Raw genomic sequence first — 20,107 nt, 5'->3', positions numbered from 1 at the left:
TAATTTTCGCCAAATTTCCGTTTTTTTCACAAATAAACGCAGGTACTATCAAAGAATTTTTACCATTGTCATGAAGTACAATATGTCACGAGAAAACAATGTCAGATTCACTGGGATCCGTTGAAGCGTTCCAGAGTTATAACCTCATAAAGGGTCAGTGGTCAGAATTGTAAAAATTGGCCCGGTCATTAACGTGCAAACCACCCTTGGGGGTAAAGGGGTTAAGCTTTTATTTATGCAGTGAAATAATGATGATAGTATTTCAATGCAAGTCACAAAATTACAGGTATATGCCAGCATATTCTTCTACAGTTTGGAGGTGACCACTGCTGCCATAGATGATGCTGGACTGATCCAGGAGAAGGCTCAACTCTCTTTGGTCAGTAAATCGTTAACAGTAACATTTAGTAATATTCTTACCCAATATAACCCCTTGTGCACCTCTGTAGTAGCTGGGAGTCAGTGTTCTGAACCGCTCCTGTCCGGCAGTGTCCTGCAGACAAACCACATATTACATGGTGATACAGAGCCCGAAATACGCTGCGTTATAGCACCACCCTGTGGGCAACCAAAAGAATACAAGCCAAAGACGCTGCAGTCAAAAAAAACGGAAAATCAAAACTGCATCAAGCGGTGATTGTAAATTAAACCATTGTGGTCACAGCAACTACTGCAGACTGCATCAAGGGTCCTGAAAACACATCTGCCGGATCTTCTCCGCAGGTTGGACACAGCATTGTGTTCATCAGCACCGGTCCAAACCACAGCACAGAGGAATGGCAAGGAAGGCATGGGTCTCACAGGTGATGAGGGGATCTGTAATCTAACCGAAGCCTCCGGCGCATGCGCATTCCGGCATTATCTTCTACAGGATATCGGCTGGAGCAGCAGCTTCAAGGGGGTTGAAGAAAAAGAGAAAGGAAAAAAAGAGAAAGAAAGAGAAAGAGAAAGAAAGAAAAAGAAAGAAAAAGAAAGAAAAAAAGAAAAAGAAAGAAAAAGAAAGAAAAAGAAAGAAAAAGAATGAAAGAGAAAGAAATAAAGAGAAATAAAAAGAAAGAAAAAGAAAGAAAAAGAATGAAAGAGAAAGAAAGAAATAAAGAGAAATAAAGAAGAGAATGAAAAGAAAAAAAAGAGAAAGAAAAAAAAGAAAGGAAGCGATAGGAAAAATGAAAGAATGAGAAAGAAAGAAAAATGAGCTAATAAACCGTGTATACTCGAGTATAAGCCGAGATTTTCAGCCCATTTTTTTGGGCTGAATGTCCCCCTCTTGGCTTATACTCGAGTCATACCCAGGGGTCGGCAGGGGAGGGGGAGCGGGGGCAGTCTAATTACACTCACTTACTCCTGGTGCGGTCCCTGCACGTCTTTTCTCCGGCGCTGGCAGCTTCTTACTGTACTGTGCGGTCACATGGTACCGCTCATTACAGTAATGATTACCCATAGAGGTGGAGCCGCATATTCATTACTGTAATGAGCAGTAACGGTGACCGCTCAGTACAGGAAGAAGCTGCCGGCGCCGGGGAAAAGACGTGCAGGGACCGCACCAGGAGTAGGTGAGTATAACGGGGAGCGGAGAACTGCGCTGCGTGATATTCACCTGCCCTCGTTCCGGCGCCGCTCCGTCTTCAGCTGTGACGCTCAGGTTAGGGGGCACGGTGACGTGTTAGTGCGCATCTTCTGCCTGAACGTCAGTGCAGGAGATGCTGAAGATGGAGCAGCGCCAGAACGAGGAGCAGGTGAATATTGAAATTGTTGGGGGCCAGAGCGACAGAGAGGTGAGTATGTGATTTTTTTTATCGCAGCAACAGCAAATGGGGCAAGTATCTGTATGGAGTACCTATGGGGCCATAACGTTTGTGCAGCACTATAGCGGGGTAAGTGTCTGTATGGGGCCATAATGTTTGTGCAGCACTATGTGGGGCAAGTGTCTGTATGGGGCCATGATCAACGTTTGTGCAGCACTATATGGGGCAAATATCTTTATGGAGCATTTTATGGGGCTATAATCAACATTTGTGCAGCATTATATTGGGCAAATGTGTCTATGGAGCATCTTATGGGGCCATTATTAACCTTTATGCAGGATTATATGGGGCATATTTTAATATGGAGCATCTTATGGGGCCATCATAAACTTTATGGAGCATTATATGGGGCTCCTGATTCAGTATGGATATTCAAAAACACTTAACCTACTGATGTCTCAATTAATTTTACTTTTATTCCCCAGTTTTTTTGTGGCAAAATTAGGGGGGTCGGATTATACTCGGGTCGGCTTATACTCGAGTATACACGGTAAATGCTCGCCATCCAGGCGTAGAAAGTGCCCAATAGCTAATATATACAGTATATACATTTATATACCAGGATGGGGCCCAGGATATGGGACATATACCAGGATGGGGGCTATATATCAGGATAGTTGGGTGGAGGGCCCAGTCCAAGTCTTACATCAGGCCCATTAAGACTCCACTAACTCCACTGCCTGAAGCTCGGGCACATGTGAGCATTCATAGTTCGCCTCTCAAAATGTCATGAGGACTTGACTGCACCTGCGCTGCCCCAGGGAATGACCGCGCCTGTGCGAGATCTCCACAGGGCAACGCAGGTCACTCAGTGACCAGAGGACAGCGGTGGTGAAAGAGGGAAAGGCTGGAGAGCTTTATAAGAGGGACAACGCGAGTACTCAGGAATGGAATAAGAGATTGAAAAGTCTCAAGGTGCAGATTTAATCTGCATTACAGAGACCTAACAGAGATTAGGTTCCGTTTAAGAAAACTTAGTATACTTTAGAGATATTTTAGATGTTTTGATAGATTAGACTTTTTTTTTTTTTTTTTTTTTTTAAGAGAAGAGCAGCTTTCAGCTGGGGTAGAGGGGGGATCTCAGTGTCAGAACTCCCACAAATCACGACTTCTCATTTGCCTCTATGACGTCATCGGTTTCTCAGAAAGTAGTTACAGTCTAAATCTCGATGTGAACCGACCGCACAACTCACTTTTTTCCCTATTTTATGGGGGTCATGCTCTGAAAGTTATTTCACTTCTACAATAAAATAGTAATTCCCGGCTTTAGATTTTACACAGTAGTTATATAGAGTGCAATATACTTCACTAGATACAGTTACACTATTTTATTTAATTAGTCTGAAATATTTTCTTTGAAAAAAAAAAAAAAAAAGAATGATCCGTTTTCTTACACGACAGAAAAGATTTATTAAACTACAGTTGGTTTTGCCATGTGGATTTAAGACTTATACAGGATGTTAAGACCCTGCCAACCAGAAAATGTATTCCTGGGTTCCAAATTAGCGCTATGCACTACAGAGCCCAGCGAGGACACCGATGCCGGGAGCCTGCACAGTAGCGGACGCTTCAGAAATCATTCCTGATCTCCTGAAGTGTGGACTCGGGTCAACATGAAAGACACCTTGCTTCCAGAAAAATAACATTGTTCCATTTGTAATGGTACGGCCTTCCTGTCTGCCTCTTTTAAAACTGATGTAGGCACAGATAGTACTGTTTCCTTGTTTCTGCCCTGTAAGTATTGTAGGTATATACAGTACTCTCCATCTCTCGCTCTGTAAATTATAAAGGCATAGATAACACTAGCCTCGTCTCGCTTTGTAAAGGATCTATGCACAGATAGTACTGCCTCCTTGGCTCTCCCAGCAAATTAAGTAGGCATAAATAGTACTTTCTGGTAAGTAGACTTGTAAGTATAAATAGTATTGCTTCCCTGTCACCCCTGTAAATAATATAGCAATAGATACAACTGTATCCCTTGACCTGTAAATTACAGTGGGTGAAATAAGTATAGAACACGTCACCAATTTTTTAAGTCAATATATTTCTAATGGTGTCATTGACATGAAATTCTCACAAGATGTCGGTAACAACCCATCCAATCCACACAGGAAAAGAATTCAAAACATAGATGTCCAGAAATTAAGTTGTGTGTAATAATGAGAAATGGCACAGGGAAAAAGTATTGACCACATGAAAAAAAGAGGTTCAAAAATCCATGGAAAGTGATGACACCATCTGAAATCTATCAGAAATTGGAAAGCAATCCTGACACTTAGTGAAAAAAAATAAATCAGCTGGTTCAACTGATGGCCTATAAATAGGTATCTCATTACCGAGGAGCCACACAAGAAACATCTCTTCATGGGTAAAACCAGTGAACTCAAGACCTTCGCAACCTCATTGTTCCAAAACATACTGATGGCACTGGATACAGAAGAATTTCTAAACTACTGAAGGCACCAGCGATCACGTGTGGCACCATAATCCGGAAGTGGAAACGACAATTTCACAATAAACCGGCTATGACCACGTGCTCCCCACAACATTTCAAACAGACGAGTGAAAAGCATTATCAGAAGAGTTGTATAAGAGACAATTACCAACTGTGGAGAGTTAAAGAAAGACCTGGAGTCAGCAGATGGGAGTTTTCTTTGAAACAATTGTAAGTAATGCACTCAACCTCCATGGCCTGTATGCACAAACACCATGCAAGACTCCATTGCTGAACAAAAAACAGGTTCAAGCGCGTTTAAAGTTTGCTCAACAACATTTAGACAAGCGTGTGAAATACCGAGAGAATAAAATCTGGTCAGATGAGACCAAAATTGAACTCTTTGGATCAAACAATACAGATCATGTTTGGAGGCCAAAAGGAACTGCAGATCACCCCCAAAACACCATACCAACAGTGAAGTTAAGAGGTGGGAACATCATGGCGTGGGGCTGTTTTTCAGAATACCACACTGGCAGACATCATATGACTTAAGGAAGGATGAATGGACAAATGTATTGAGACATTCTTGATAAAAAAAAAAAAAACTGCAGCCGTCTACCAGGATGGCGAAGATGAAACGAGGGTGGACATTTCAGTAAGACATAGATCCCAAACACACAGTCACAGAAACTCTCAATTGGTTTCAGAGAAAGAAAATAAAGCTGCTAGAATGGCCGAGCCGATCACCTGCAGCAAATACAATAGAAAATGTATGGAAGGAACTAAAGATCAGAGTTCATAGAAGGAGCTCACAGGACCTTCACGACGTGAAGAGTGTTTGTGTGGAAGAAAGGGCCCAAATCACACCAGAGCAATGCATGCGACTAGTTTCTCCATATAGGAGGCGTCTTGAAGCTGTCATCACCAACAAAGGCTTTTGTATGAAATATTACATTTCAGTAAGAGTGTTCAAGACTTTTTCCCTGTGTCATTTCTCATTATTACACAATTTATAGACATCTATGGTTTGATTTATTTGCCTGTGTGGATTGGATGTTACACATCTCTGGTGAGAATTTCATTTCAACAGCACCTTTGGTGACATGTTCAATACTTCTTTCACCCAATAAAAGTGTTGCATTGATAGTACTGCCTTTCCTGTTTCTCTTTGTAAATGGTGTAGGCACAGATAGCACTATTACCTCCTGCAAATTATGTAAGCATGCATAGGACTGGCTCCATCTCTACCCTGTATGTGATGTAGGCATAGGTAGTACTGCCTTCCTTCCATTTGTAAATTATACAAGCACAAAATACATACCCCAGTCTATCCCATTATTTTAAGAAGAAATAGTACTGTGTCTGTCTCTCTGTGGTAGTTATGTAGAAATAGATAGTATTGCCCCCCTATGAATGACGTACATACAGTAATTGCTATCCTTTCCCTGTAGATAATATAGGCACATATAGTGGTGCCTCCCTGTAAATGATGTGGGCACAGATAGTACTGCCTCCACCACTCCCTGTAAACAATATAGGCACAGATAGTAAAGCATTACCATCTAAGCCCACGTCATTTATCTGTATCTACTTAATTTTCAGGGAGGCAGTACTACCAGTGTTAACATCACTTATAAGAAGAGTCTGACACGCTCCACTATCTATGCCTATATCATTTAGAGGGAGATAATACTTACAAAGAGAATGAGGGAGGCAGTACTATCTGTGTAATTACAAAGAAATAAAAAAGGAAAAGAAAAAAAAAAAAAAAAGAGAGGTCAGTACTATCTATGTCTATGTAATGAATGGGGGGAGAGAGCGCGATGACGGCAATATTATACAAGCCCACATCATTCACCAGGAGAAACCAGGAAAGAGTACTATCTATGCCAACATCCCTTACAAAGAGATACAAGAAGACAGGCCTCTCCAGATACAGGCAGAGACGCTGCTCTACCTGTAAATGAAGTAGTCACATATACTACTGTGTCACAACTATAAATTATAGTAGTCATAGATAGTATTGTGTACCGGTAAAGGATGTAGACTTTGATAGTGCTGCCTCCCAGTCTCTTCCTGGAAATGATGTTCGCACAGACGACAAAAGCTTCCTCTAAATAACCAGTTTACCAGTAAGTGACAAAGTGAAAGTATCAGTTGTACATTATTGATCCAGGATCCAACAGGTTTCACTCCTCTAGTAGAACAAAGAGCCAGCACACAGGACTCTGCAGTCTTCTTGCAAGGCTCCTGTACTCATTTTTGGAGTTTTTGCTACATGTGAAACAAAAATGGGCATCAACCATCAAGGTAAAGATGGGCCAGATGAAATGCGAATAGTGCAGTGTATGATCTTGTCCTATGTTACTTCGCGTGGTACGTATGGCAGCCATGTTCCATGTGTAAAAAGCCTACTGGGAATTTTTAGGTGTAACATGTTAGTAGGATTCGATACTACAATTTGCAGCTATCAACAATGTCTGATAATGTAGGATGGCGTCTGGCACACCCAGCATTGTACTAACCGCACAGGAATGAGGTCTCGGCATCTCAGGAGCCTGACCACAAAATAAGTCATCCAGGCACATCTAGACAAGATGGAGCCGGTATGCCCGTCATCGCTGTACTGCCTGCATACGAGGGCCGTGTAGATAACATTGCGGGGGTTCTCATACGTACCCATATAGCAAGTTTGGCCTTGTTACCGTCAACAGAAATAGTTTTCACCTTGAAGTCGACACCTGAAAAACAAATCAGTCATTTGATTTACTGCACGTGAAAAGGTATAGTGTCCTCTGTGCAATAAATGGTTAAACTGCAGCTATCTTACTAAGGGACAAGTCAGGTCATGCATTGCTGGGAGGGATGACATCAGTCTGCGGAGGAACAGAAGAGGATGAAGATGTTGTGTGTGCAGAGAATAACCAGGCCGGGAAGGTCGACACCGCAGCACCTTCCATTTCTAAAAGAGTCTGAAACAAGCAAAGTGTGCGCCGGCATCTACTAACATTTGATTGGCTAAGATGGGTACATTTGCATACATCGCATCAAGGATTGTGAGCCCCAATTAGTTAATGCAGATAAGCATCTTAAAGGTTTTGTCAAACCGTAAAAAAAATACAGTTATAAACACAGCGGCCCGAACCTCAAGATGTCTGCAGCGACATCTTCAGTCCTGTGTAAGAAGGGGCTGACTCATTTCAATAGCTAATCAAGCTGTTGTATAGACAGAGGAGGGGGCTGACTGAGCTATTGAAATGAGAAAGTCAGCCAGCCCCTTTCATACATGTCATTGATGACACAATGCTCACGCCTATGTCACAACCAAACCAAGAAGTGGAGCTGCCGGGAGGGGCACCAATATCCGGACACCTCTTTTTTTTTTTTTTTAAAGAGAATCTGTCATGTAAAAAAAAACACCCCCAAAATGCAGGTTAATAGTGCTCTGAAACTGCCCGGTGCCCACACCGAGAGCCCCACTGCTGGGAGGAAAGTTATTTCCCCAGGCAGCCTCGGATTTTCAGACATAGAAGCGCATGGAACCACACACCCAGCACTGACTGAAAGCCATCTCTATGACTGAAAGCCCAGGAACAAAATTCATTTCTTCCTGGCAGTTGGGCTTTCAGTGCAGGTGCCGGGAAGCTTCAGAACATTATTAACCTGCACACTAACCCCATAACAGCAGGTTAACAGCTATTTTTTACATGACAGGTTACCTGTAGATGAAGTATATTGTGTTCAGACCTCAATAGCCAGCCCACCCAATGAATCTCCTGAGCCAAGAGTTTTATATATGAAGGAGATCAAAATCTCTGTTCAGGACACCCGGCGGTATAGTCCTTTATTGCAGTCTGACTGCAGTCCGTGTGAAACTGAACTCAGATGTAGAGATTACGTGACACAATGTAACCACCAGGAGACTCCATGCCAAACTGGGAGGAGAGGGGCCCCAGTCCAGCAAGTAACTATGCGTTTTTTATTTTGTTCAAAAAAACTTGTGCTATTAAAACGGACCTATCACCAGGTTTGGCTGATAGACCACCACCTTTCAGCCCTGATATACAGCATTCTATAATGCTGTGTATCTGCTCCCCACCCCACCTGCAAGAAAAAAAACAAAACAAAAAAACTTATTATACTCACCTGCGGAGTGGTCCGGACTGAGGGGTGTCGCTGGTCTTGGTCTGGTGCCTACCTCATCGCGCTCCTGCGCAGGCGTACTTCTCTGTCCTGACTAGGGTAAAGTACTGCAATGCCCATGCGCAACGGCTCCTTGGCCTTTCCCAGCGCATGCACACCACAGAACTTTGCTCTGCCCTAGTGAGGGCAGAGAAGTACGTCTGCGCATGTGCGCGATGCCAGAGAGACCAGACCGGACCACCCCAGCAGGTGAGTAATAAAAGGTCTATTTCTTGTCTTGCAGGTCGGGTTGGGGGCAGATGGTCTTATCTCATATAAGTGAATCCTGGTGACAGGTTCCCTTTAAGAAGGGGTTGGCCGATAGGAGATAACCCCTTTACATCCAGTATCTGAAGTGACAGAAGCTACCCTAAGGTCATCAGACAAGTGATGTTTCCAAATGAACGCTTACAAAGCAGATACTTACCAATGGTAGCAGCAAGTTCAGGGTCAAATGTATCATCTGTAAACCTTAGCAGAAGGCTGGAAAACAAAGACACATGATGAGTATAGGCCAATATAAACAATGTGGAGCCGTCCGCTGAGCCATAGCCCACATTTACAGCAGATGTGTCATTTACTGCATGGAGCAGGTGCGGGATCTGGCGCCCAACGCAGAAGATTAACCTCTTAAATGCCGCTGTCAATTGTGATTCAGCGGCATTTAGTAAGTCAGGAACTGGAGAGGAGGAAGGGGGTCATTGATGGGGGTCCACAGAAGGCTCCCATGGCTGCTGTATTAGTACATCTATGAAGCCAAGTCTATTGCTGGGCTTCACAGGAGACCGATCAGGACTGCAGTGTACTGTAAAGGGAATCACACAATCACAGGTCCAAGACTCTTACCCCAAATATGTAAAATATTAACTTTTAGGATTGCATTAAGTGGCACCAGAGTCCCTGACCCCTACCTCGGTGAAGAGGCTTTTTGCATTGAAAAAATCTGGACTGAAGAGTTAAAATATTTGGCTGTAACAAAGGCCGATTTGTTGGCCGGAGGGCTGGAGAACGGTAGAATAATGAGGGTCTGCAGGAACACAATGGGGCGTCATCACAAGGTTGGGGCTGCATTTCTTCAAATGGAGTTGTGGATTTGGTCAGGTGTAATGGTGAGACAGAGGCAGGTATTTATCCATCAGGAAGAGGTCTGCTTGTAATAACATGGAGAGGAGGATTTGCACAAGTGACATCCACAGAAGATCTGTGGTTAGTTCTCCAAGATGTTTGGAACAACCTCCCTGCAGACTTCCTTCAAAGTGTATGCACAACTAGAAAAGTGGACGTTGTTGTGAAGTCAAAGGGTGCGTACACCAAATATTGACGTGACTTGGATTTCTATTTCATTCCCTTTGCATTTTATTTTGTTTGATGAAAATAAAGGAATATTTTTTAAAAGGAAAAAAACAGAACATGATGGAGAACAAATTCAGCATTCCAGAATCCTTGTATACCATTTTCTTTATAAAAAGGGAATGACGCTATCAAAAGTGGCATTTATAGTAAGTCGCCTTGATTTCCTGCTCATGGCTGATTAATTGGGGTGCAGTGGTCAGACCCCCACAAGCCTGGGGCAGTGCACATCATACGCAGATTATTTGGAAACAAGCGAGAGAGTGGCACCAGCCTCTGCCCTGCCATTTTTAGGACTGAACATGACAACGTGCTGGGAGAATTCAGACTATTGCGCCACCTTGGCCATGCCGGCAATTTATATATAGAATGCACTTTGGAATAATATGCCAGATGTGCGGCGAAAGGACAGACAGATCTGGATGAACTTTTCTCTGCAAATGCAGTACAAAGGTGTCAGAAGAGACATTGAGCTCTGCGACAGTAACGGCCGAGGCTGTAAACGGGGATTACATTATATAAGCATCGCCTCCACCAACAATAGACTGCCATGGAAATCACAGCTTCTAGGCTCCTTATAAAAGACGAGAGTGACTCACGGAGAGCGGCTGGATCTGACTGCTCGGAAATAATACTAATTATCACGTCCTTTTATATGTTAACTGTTATTAGGAATTATATACTGCTGTAAAAAGAATTCTCCAACAAGATTGGCAGGTGGCTAAGAACTGCGGGGCTCTCGACTAAATCACGGCTGCCACCAGGTGGACAAGGAGAAGCCATTGGTACATTGCCCAATTAGTTTTGCTCATTTAGGGTATGTGCACACGTCAGGATTTCTCGCCGAAATTTCCTGACAAAATCTGGACATTTCTGCCAGAAATCCGCATGCATTTTTTTGCGCGTTTTTTTTGCGCGGATTTTTTGCGGACACTCCAATTTAATGGGAAATCCGCAAAAAATCCGCAAAAATAATGAACATGCTACTTCTTTTTGCGGAATGCGTTTTTTCCCCGCAAAAACATGTGCACAAAACACGCAGAATGCATTCTAAATGATAGGATGCATATTGTTTGCGTTTTTTTAGCGATTTTATAGCGTTTTTATTGGGAAAATCCGCAAAAAAAAAACCCGCAAAAAATACGCAATGTGTGCACGCGCTGCGGATATTGCTGCGGTTCCACAGCGGATTGGCAGCTGCCGATTCGCAGCAGTTTTCCGTGAGTTTACAGTACCATGTAAACCTATGGAAAACAAAATCCGCAGTGCACATGCTGCGGAAAAAAACCACGTGGAAACACAACGTTTATTCCGCAGCATGTCAATTCTTTGTGCGGATTCCGCAGCTGTTTACACCTGCTCCTCAATAGGAATCCGCAGGTGGAATCAGCACAAAATCCGCAAAAAAATTGCGGTAATTCCACAGTGCGGTTTACCTGCGGATTTACCAAAATCAGTCAGGAAAAATCCGCACCACTTTCTGCAACGTGTGCACTTGGCCTAAATATTCATCCAGGGGCCAACCAGTCTCCCCGCGTTGGCTCACAGATGGGGGTCTCACACACCAGCAGACAAGGAACCCATGAGATGAGCACTAGGATCCCACCCATTCATGGTGATAAGAGGGTCACAAGGCTGGCTAATACATGCTCCAGAAAAAAAGCCAAAAGATAAATAACCTTGTGCATTACTGGATGCCGGATTACAGGAATTTCACTACTACCCTTCCTTATACTCCTATGCTTTGTGAGTCGCCCGGCTCCCCTCGCAGGGTTTATTCCCAGCAGGTATGATTATGTAGATACTAGTAATGACTTGTACCTGACAGCCACCGCCGTCACATGGTGGATCACATGCCATGTAACCGCTGCTAACAGTCACTATCCAGAGTCTATTCCCATCAGTATATGAAGGGCTCACATAGGAGCGAAGGTTCTTAGTAACAGACTCCCACCGCTGCCGAGACGTGACATACCGGACCGCCACATCAGCACTCAGCAGCCTGAACCAAAAGTATCCACAGCAAGAAAGAAAAGATACAAGGAGGCCGAAAACTTCATCTATAAAGAACCCATTGAGGACACATACAAGGCGGCACAAATACACCCTGTGATATCTAGTGGCTGCACTGAATACATGGTATAATGCTCACTATTCACCTACTGCACTGTGCACAATACAGACAAGTGCAGATTAATGGGGGCTTCCACTGAAGACTTATATGATGGGCCCCCATTGTTTGACTGGTGGAGTACCACCAATCACTCAGGCTCCCCCCCACAAGCACTCTAGATCAATGCTGCAACATCGGGAGATTTCGGCACCTAATGTGTAATGGGGGCTTCGGGACCCTCCCTAAGGCTTTATTCACACTTCAGTATTATTGATCAGTATTTGTATGCCAAAACAGAACAGGTGTCATTCTTGAAATTATGCTTTTACTCGGATAGTTCCATGCCTGGTTTTGGCATATAGTGATGCAAAACACTGACTAGTGATGATGAGGTGTTATCATGCTCGGGTGCTAACCGAGAGTCTTCGGTGTGCTTGAAAAATATGTTGGGGTCCCTGCGGCTGCACGTGTCATTGCTGTTCGACAGCTGCAACACATGCAGAGATCGTCCCACAGCCATGAGATATGCACGCGCTGGGTCAGAACATGAGCATGCTCGGATAACATCTCATCAGAGCACGTTCGCTCATCACTAGTACTGACTAGGGTTGAGCAAAACGGATCGTTCATTTTCAAAAGTCGCCGACTTTTGGCAAAGTCGGGTTTCATGAAACCCGACCCGATCCCTGTGTGGGGTCGGCCATGTGGTACGCGACTTTCGCGCCAAAGTCGCGTTTCGTATGACGCGCTTGGCGCCATTTTTTCAGCCAATGAAGGAGCGTGGGCAGAGTGATGACAGAGGTCTTAGGGGCTTGGACGTTTACAGAACACTGCAATAAATGATCTTAAGATAATCCTAATAAAATGGTATAAAGGACATGGAGCCCATAATCCCACTGTGCCAAGTACTCTGGTCCCTTCAGAAATGATGAATCTTCTCAGAGGCCGCTCTGTTACCCTCAATAGGTGCAATAAACCTGGAAATTTCAGTAGAATTGGCTGGATTTCATGCCCGATTTTTTTCGTTCTTATGAATTGATGCTGGAAATGTCTCAGAACAACATATGGTACTCCCTTCTCCCCATTCTGAACAGAAGCGAGAAGAAATAATGGATATTAGTGATGAGCAAATGTGCTCAGATGAGGTGTTATCTGAGCATGCTCATGTGCTAACAGTGTCTTCGGCGTGCTCGCAAAATATATTCGAGTCCTCGCGGCTGCATGTCTCCCGGCTGTTCAGCAGCTACAACACATGCAGGGATAGCCTGTCAAACAGCCGCGAGGCGCGCAGGTGCGGAGACTCACATATTTTTTGAGCATGCCGAAGATAGTCTGTTAAAACCCGAGCATGCACAGATAACACCTCATCTGAGCACATTTGCTCATCACTATAGGAGATCTAAAATGTACAGACAGAATACTTTGAAAATATAAATTCTATGGTGATCTAATCCTATTGCTTGTGCCCCCCAGAGTAGCGCTGGCCGGCATCTGCTGGCTGATTAGGTCTCTCCCACCATGTGCTCGCTCCAGCTTTCCCATAAAGGCATATGGTCATGGAGGGGTCAGGGGAGACGGCATGTGGTCATCAGTAATCTCATGTCTGTACAGGGGGAAGCAGGTTTTCAGCAGGAGGCCTCATTCACATGACAGGTTATGTCTGTGTGCAAGAAAAAAACAGAACATTTTGTCATCCATGCGCTGATCCGATTTTCATCCATTTTTGACCATCAGTGTAACTTCCGGTTTCCTCATAGGAAAAAAAAAAACAAAAAAAAACTTGAAAAAAATTCTACCACCGACAGCACTTTCGGTACCTGTAATATATATTTTTTTTAACCAGCATTGATTGGACTGGATGTGTTTTAGCCACAATTCGGATCAAAAAACTGACTTGTCTAAATTATGGGTTTTCTTGTGGACACTTGATCGGTCAAAAAACACGGACATGTGAACAGCCCCATAGATTATAACAGGTACAGGCTGTACCCATAAAAGACGGACGTGTGCACGAGGCCATGGAGGGGAGAATATGAGGACATTAGAGTAAGGACGGGCTTACATGACACGATAGCTGGGGGAGTAGGGTGGCCGCAAGGGGCCTGGGCAAGGGGGAGGGGTGTCCGCAAGGGGCCCAGGCGGCAGGTGGGGTGTCTGCGGTGACAAGGGGCCCAGTGGGTGTGTGTGTGGTGACAAGGGGCCCGGGTGGGTGTGTGTGTGTGTGTGGTGACGACAAGGGGCCCGGGTGGGTGTGTGTGTGGTGACGACAAGGGGCCCGGGTGGGTGTGTGTGTGTGGTGACGACAAGGGGCCCGGGTGGGTGTGTGTGTGTGGTGACGACAAGGGGCCCGGGTGGGTGTGTGTGTGTGGTGACGACAAGGGGCCCGGGTGGGTGTGTGTGTGTGGTGACGACAAGGGGCCCGGGTGTGTGTGTGTGTGTGGTGACGACAAGGGGCCCGGGTGGGTGTGTGTGTGTGGTGACGACAAGGGGCCCGGGTGGGTGTGTGTGTGTGGTGACGACAAGGGGCCCGGGTGGGTGTGTGTGTGTGGTGACGACAAGGGGCCCGGGTGGGTGTGTGTGTGTGGTGACGACAAGGGGCCCGGGTGGGTGTGTGTGTGGTGACGACAAGGGGCCCGGGTGGGTGTGTGTGTGGTGACGACAAGGGGCCCGGGTGGGTGTGTGTGTAGTGACGACAAGGGGCCCGGGTGGGTGTGTGTGTGGTGACGACAAGGGGCCCGGGTGGGTGTGTGTGTGGTGACGACAAGGGGCCCGGGTGGGTGTGTGTGTGGTGACGACAAGGGGCCCGGGTGGGTGTGTGTGTGGTGACGACAAGGGGCCCGGGTGGGTGTGTGTGTGGTGACGACAAGGGGCCCGGGTGGGTGTGTGTGTGGTGACAAGGGGCCCGGGTGGGTGTGTGTGTGGTGACAAGGGGCCCGGGTGGGTGTGTGTGTGGTGACAAGGGGCCCGGGTGGATGTGTGTGTGGTGACAAGGGGCCCGGGTGGATGTGTGTGTGGTGACAAGGGGCCCGGGTGGATGTGTGTGTGGTGACAAGGGGCCCGGGTGGATGTGTGTGTGGTGACAAGGGGCCCGGGTGGATGTGTGTGTGGTGACAAGGGGCCCGGGTGGATGTGTGTGGTGACAAGGGGCCCGGGTGGATGTGTGTGTGGTGACAAGGGGCCCGGGTGGATGTGTGTGTGGTGACAAGGGGCCCGGGTGGGAGGTGGGGTGTCCGCAAGGGGCCCGGGCAAGGGGGTGGGGTGGCTGCAAGGGGCCCGGGTGGGTGTGTGTGTGGTGACAAGGGGCCCGGGTGGATGTGTGTGTGGTGACAAGGAGCCCGGGTGGATGTGTGTGTGGTGACAAGGGGCCCGGGTGGATGTGTGTGTGGGGTGACAAGGGGCCCGGGTGGGAGGTGGGGTGTCCGCAAGGGGCCCGGGCAAGGGGCCCAGGTGGCAGGTGGGGTGTCCGCGGTGACAAGGGGCCCGGGTGGGTGTGCGTGTGGTGACAAGGGGCCCAGGCGGGAGGTGGGGTGTCCGCAAGGGGCCCGGGTGGGTGTGTGTGTGGTGACAAGGGGCCTGGGCAGGGGGTGGGGTGTGCTCAAGGGGCCCGGGCAGGGGTGATGGAGTGGCCGCGAGGAACCGGGGGTGGGGGTGGGGGTAGTGGTGAGGTGGCCGCGAGGGACCTGGGCGGGGGGGGGGGGGGGGGGGGGGAGTGGTGAGGTGGCCGCGAGGGACCTGGGCGTGGGGGGGGTGTGGTAGGGTGGCCGAAGGGATCGGGTGGGGGGGGTTGGTAGGGTGTCCGCAAGGGGCCCGGGCGAGGTGGCTGCAAGGGCAGTAAATGATGTCATTTCCTACAGTGAAAAATCAGCTCGGAGGAGTATTTACATAGGACTGCAGGTGGAATAAACACATTGCTATGTCTCTGACCATCGCCACAGGGCCAGATAACACATCCAGCTCTGCTACATCTTGGTATTAATACCTAATGAAATCAAGAAACCCCCCCTCCCCAATAAACTGAGGGGCACAGAGTGCTGGTACCTGCAAAATCAAGAAAGTACAACTTGGGGGACTACAACTCCCAGCATACTTTGGCAGTCTGGGACTTGTAGTCCTCCTGTGGCTGAGTAGTGAGAACACACCGATCTGACAGATGTCCCTGCTCCCAAAGACCAGGCCCCAGTCCTCGCAGACCCCCGTGTCGCCTCTCCTCACCTGGACTTGCCCACCCCGCTCTCCCCGATGATCAGGATCTTCAGGGTGGTCAGTATGTCTTCCTCCATCCTGGGGCCGCCGCCGCTCCGGCTCTGCACAGCACAACACTGCGCGCTCCCGCCGCTCTCTTTACCCTGTGCGCGTTCGCGGGAAAGAGCAGTCCGCACAACAACAGCTGAGGGAAGCGCGTTCCCGGCCAAAGCACTTCCGGAGTTCTCCCCCTTGCGTGCGCGCTCACGTCACGGCAGCTGCGTCATTGACTCCGCGTCCCTGCTGCGGCCTAGAACCCAGAGTCATCGTTTCCGGGAACAGTGCGCTTGCTCGTGTTTGGCGCTAGGTGGCGCACGGTGCACGCAAATATAAAGGCTGCGCTGCTGTGGAGATAATAGCAGTGTGACGAGGCGCCGCTCACAGGCGGAGAGGGGAAGGTACACGCTTCCCTCACACAAAACGCAATGGATTTACTCAATTTATTTTTTACGTTTTATAATAAGTCTTGTTACTTTATTTAACTTTATAAAGAAGCCTTTGTGAAAACAAAAATACCACACACAATATGCTACAGTTGGTTACCTTACCTTCTCCCCAATACCCTCACACCAATATAATAAAATTACACATAAAAATAGCGCCCAATGTGCAAAACAATAAGGCTGTGTGCACAGGGTGCATTTTCGCAGCATTTGTCCGTGCGGAAATGGTCCAAAAACGCTTATGCCGGCTAATTCAGTGAGAATCCTGACGTGTTGTGCACCTGAGCAGTAATTTTCATTGAGTATTTGTAGTGCATTTTTTTTTCTGCAGCATGTTAGTTCTTTGTGGGATTTTTAGTGTTTTTCACCCGTTGACTTCAGTTGAGTCAGTCAAATCCGCAGCTAAAACGCAGGTGTAAAAATGTTTGCGGGTTTGCTGAGTTTTTGTTTGCGTTTTTACGGCGTCCTATGGTGTTTCCCCCGCTGTCATCTGTGTGACATCGTGGGAAACACCATAAAGATAAACAGTCGCACTTCAAAAAAATCATATTTTTAGTAAAGAAAAAGATTTATTTCAATCACAAAAAAGTGCAATAAATTCATGGCAGTCAGGTCGAATGATTTGGCCTGACTGCTGTGAATTTATTGCACTTTTTTTGTGATTGAAATAAATCACTTTCTTTACTAAAAATATGATTTTTTGAGTGCGACTATTTATCTTTATGGTGTCGTTTGTGGATTAAATCCACGTCTAGTCTGCACCTCCATTATAGCATGAGCGCGTCTTTCCCTAGCGTGGGAAACACCGGCTTGATGGTACTGATCGTGATGACGCTACCGCCGGTGAGATCACTACTGCCGTCAGAGCGCTGCGGGGTCACCCTGACATCGAACATTGTGACCCGCGGTAAGAAGCTTGCCTCAGATCATCAGGCGTCTGCTGATGAGAAACTACTCCCATCAGGCTGCGTCTGCTGTGACTGATAGCCGTGATAGCAGAAGCTGCTGATTAGTCTCTCGGCAGCTGGCACCTGTGCTCAAACTTTAAAAAAAACAAAACAACATGTAAAATAATTGAATACATATTTAACCCATTTCCAACGTTGGGCATAATAGTACGCTCACGTCGGACTCCCTCTTTTTGTTGTGGGCTCCAAAATGCCTCTCTGGTTAAGAGGCGTCTTTTTATATCTCCACCGCACAACGCAAGTTTGAAAGAGACTTAAAGGATTACTCCACAAATAAAGTCAATGATTGGGGTCAGTGGGAAAATATATACAAACCCCCTAAATCTATACTCAAACACAGCCAGTCTCACAAAAAAATCTACTCAAAGACCACAGGTGGGGTTCACATCGTCTGACCCTGACTCTTCAGACGCAAACTTCAGTGCATCAGATTTATCCCTGAACAACACAACAATGGATAATAAAACGAAAAGCCATAAGCGGTCAAAAAACGCCAAAGGCGAGGAGGGAGGAAACACAAGAAATCCATCGGGAGTAACAACCTGCTACAAAAAGAAACTGAAGTATTGGATGTAATCAATCTGTCTACACAGGAATTAACAACAGATCAAGTAAAAGTTTTATCATTGGGTCTTAATTTTGTGCCAGATATGGAATTTAATTTGTCCAACACCATATTAGATATAAACAAATTTATTCGCAATTTGACCAATAAAAAACATTTTCTAACAGAAGAAGATACTCAGGAAGGAAAAATGAATGAGGATGTTTTAAATGAATATGAAAACTTGGATTATAAGGAACAAATGGCACTTTTGTGCCTTCAAGAATTATCCTCTCAAGAGAGAAAAAATGAAATTAATCAATCAGAAAAATTCATTACAAAAAAATCCATACTTTTATCCAATACAAACCAGAGTTGAAAGTATGGACAAATTACAAGAGGCACTAGAAAAAGACTTGAAAGATAGACAGAAACGACATAATCACAACAAAAATAATAATTTGTCAAAGAAATTAAGAGAAGCACTACAAAGCTTGAAAGAAATGAAAAATACAATCATTAAAAGAAGTGATAAAGGAGGATCTATTGTTGTGCTCAATGCAGAAGACTATAAAGAAAAAAATGTGTGAACTACTATCAGACACAATGACATATGAAAAAATAATGAGAAGTTCCATCAAGACATTTGATGAAGATATAAATCAAATTATCCCGGAAGGTCTTAACCTGGGAGTCATAAATAAAAAACAAGCGGACTATTTATTAGTACCGCATCCAACATTGCCAACACTGTATGGACTCCCTAAGGTACATAAAACCAGCGGCATACCACCAATGAGACCAATTGTCTCAGGTCTAGGATCCATGAACGAGCACTTGTGTGAATGGGTCGACATACTGCTGCAGCCACTTGTTTTAAGACGACCAGGATATATAAAAGACTCCAGGGAAGTCCTGAAAACTTTTTCCAAAAAAAGTGGCAAAGCCAATACACATGGCTATGCTGCGATGTTATAGCGCTTTATACATGCATACCACACGAACTGGCTATGAGAGCCTTGGAATTCCATATTGAAAAATACAGTGAATATTCACAAGATTAAAAAAAATTTTGTTGCAGGTTGTTTTTTTTTTTCTGCTAACCCACAATATTTTTTCTTTTGATGATGATGTATTTCTACAGAAGACTGGTGTCCCGATGGGGGCTAAATATTACCCATCTTTGGCCAATCTGACTATGGCCTTTTGGGAGTACAAATATATATATATTCTGTGGACAATACTCATTCTGGGGGCGTGGTCTGGTATGGCAGATACATCGATGACCTCCTCATCATATGGGGGGAGATGTGTCCGCCATATGAGACTTTGTTAAATACATGAATAACAACAGTTTTAACCCCTTAGTGACAGAGCCAATTTGGTACTTAATGACCGAGCCAAGTTTTGCAATTCTGACCACTGTCACTTTATGAGGTTATAACTCTGGAACGCTTCAACGGATCCCGCTGATTCTGAGACTATTTTTTCATGACATATTGTACTTCATGTTAGTGGTAACATTTCTTCGATATTACTTGCGATTATTTATGAAAAAAACGGAAACATGGCGAAATTTTTTTAAATTTTGCAATTTTCAAACTTTGTATTTTTATGCCCTTAAATCAGAGAGATATGTCACGAAAAATAGTTAATAAATAACATTTCCCACATGACTACTTTACATCAGCACAATTTTGGAAACAACATTTTTTTTGTTAGGGAGTTATAAGGGTTAAAAGTTGACCAGCAATTTCTCATTTTTACAACACCTTTTTTTTTGGGGACCACATCACATTTGAAGTCATTTTGAGGGGTCTATATGATAGAAAATAACGAAGTGTGACACCAATCTAAAAACTACACCCCTCAAGGTTCTCAAAACCACATTCAAGAAGTTTATTAACCCTTTACGTGCTTCACAGGAACTGAAACAACGTGGAAGGAAAAAAATGAACATTTAACTTTTTTTTGCAAACATTTTAATTCAGAACCATTTTTTTTATTTTCACAAGTGTAAAAA

At 45.4% G+C, this 20,107-nt stretch overlaps 1 protein-coding gene across 1 annotated transcript in view; it reads right to left on the bottom strand.

Annotated features, from left to right (window-relative positions):
• The window catches only part of RAB18 (RAB18, member RAS oncogene family), a 41,798-nt gene extending 25,506 nt beyond the window's left edge, over nt 1-16,292 (bottom strand). The window contains exons 1-4 of the mRNA XM_069729623.1: nt 16,100-16,292; nt 8,852-8,907; nt 6,922-6,983; nt 421-493 (exon numbers count right to left, since the gene is read on the bottom strand). Of these exons, the coding sequence (XP_069585724.1) occupies nt 421-493; nt 6,922-6,983; nt 8,852-8,907; nt 16,100-16,167 (259 nt within the window). The 5' untranslated portion in view covers nt 16,168-16,292. The remainder of the gene's footprint in view (nt 1-420; nt 494-6,921; nt 6,984-8,851; nt 8,908-16,099) is intronic.
• Nucleotides 16,293-20,107: the final 3,815 nt, after the last annotated feature.

This window comes from Ranitomeya imitator, chromosome 6 (genome assembly GCF_032444005.1).
Source record: "Ranitomeya imitator isolate aRanImi1 chromosome 6, aRanImi1.pri, whole genome shotgun sequence".
Lineage (NCBI taxonomy): Eukaryota > Metazoa > Chordata > Amphibia > Anura > Dendrobatidae > Ranitomeya > Ranitomeya imitator.
The sequence above is the reverse complement of the archived record's forward strand: the minus strand, read 5'-3'. Positions and strand labels throughout refer to the sequence as shown.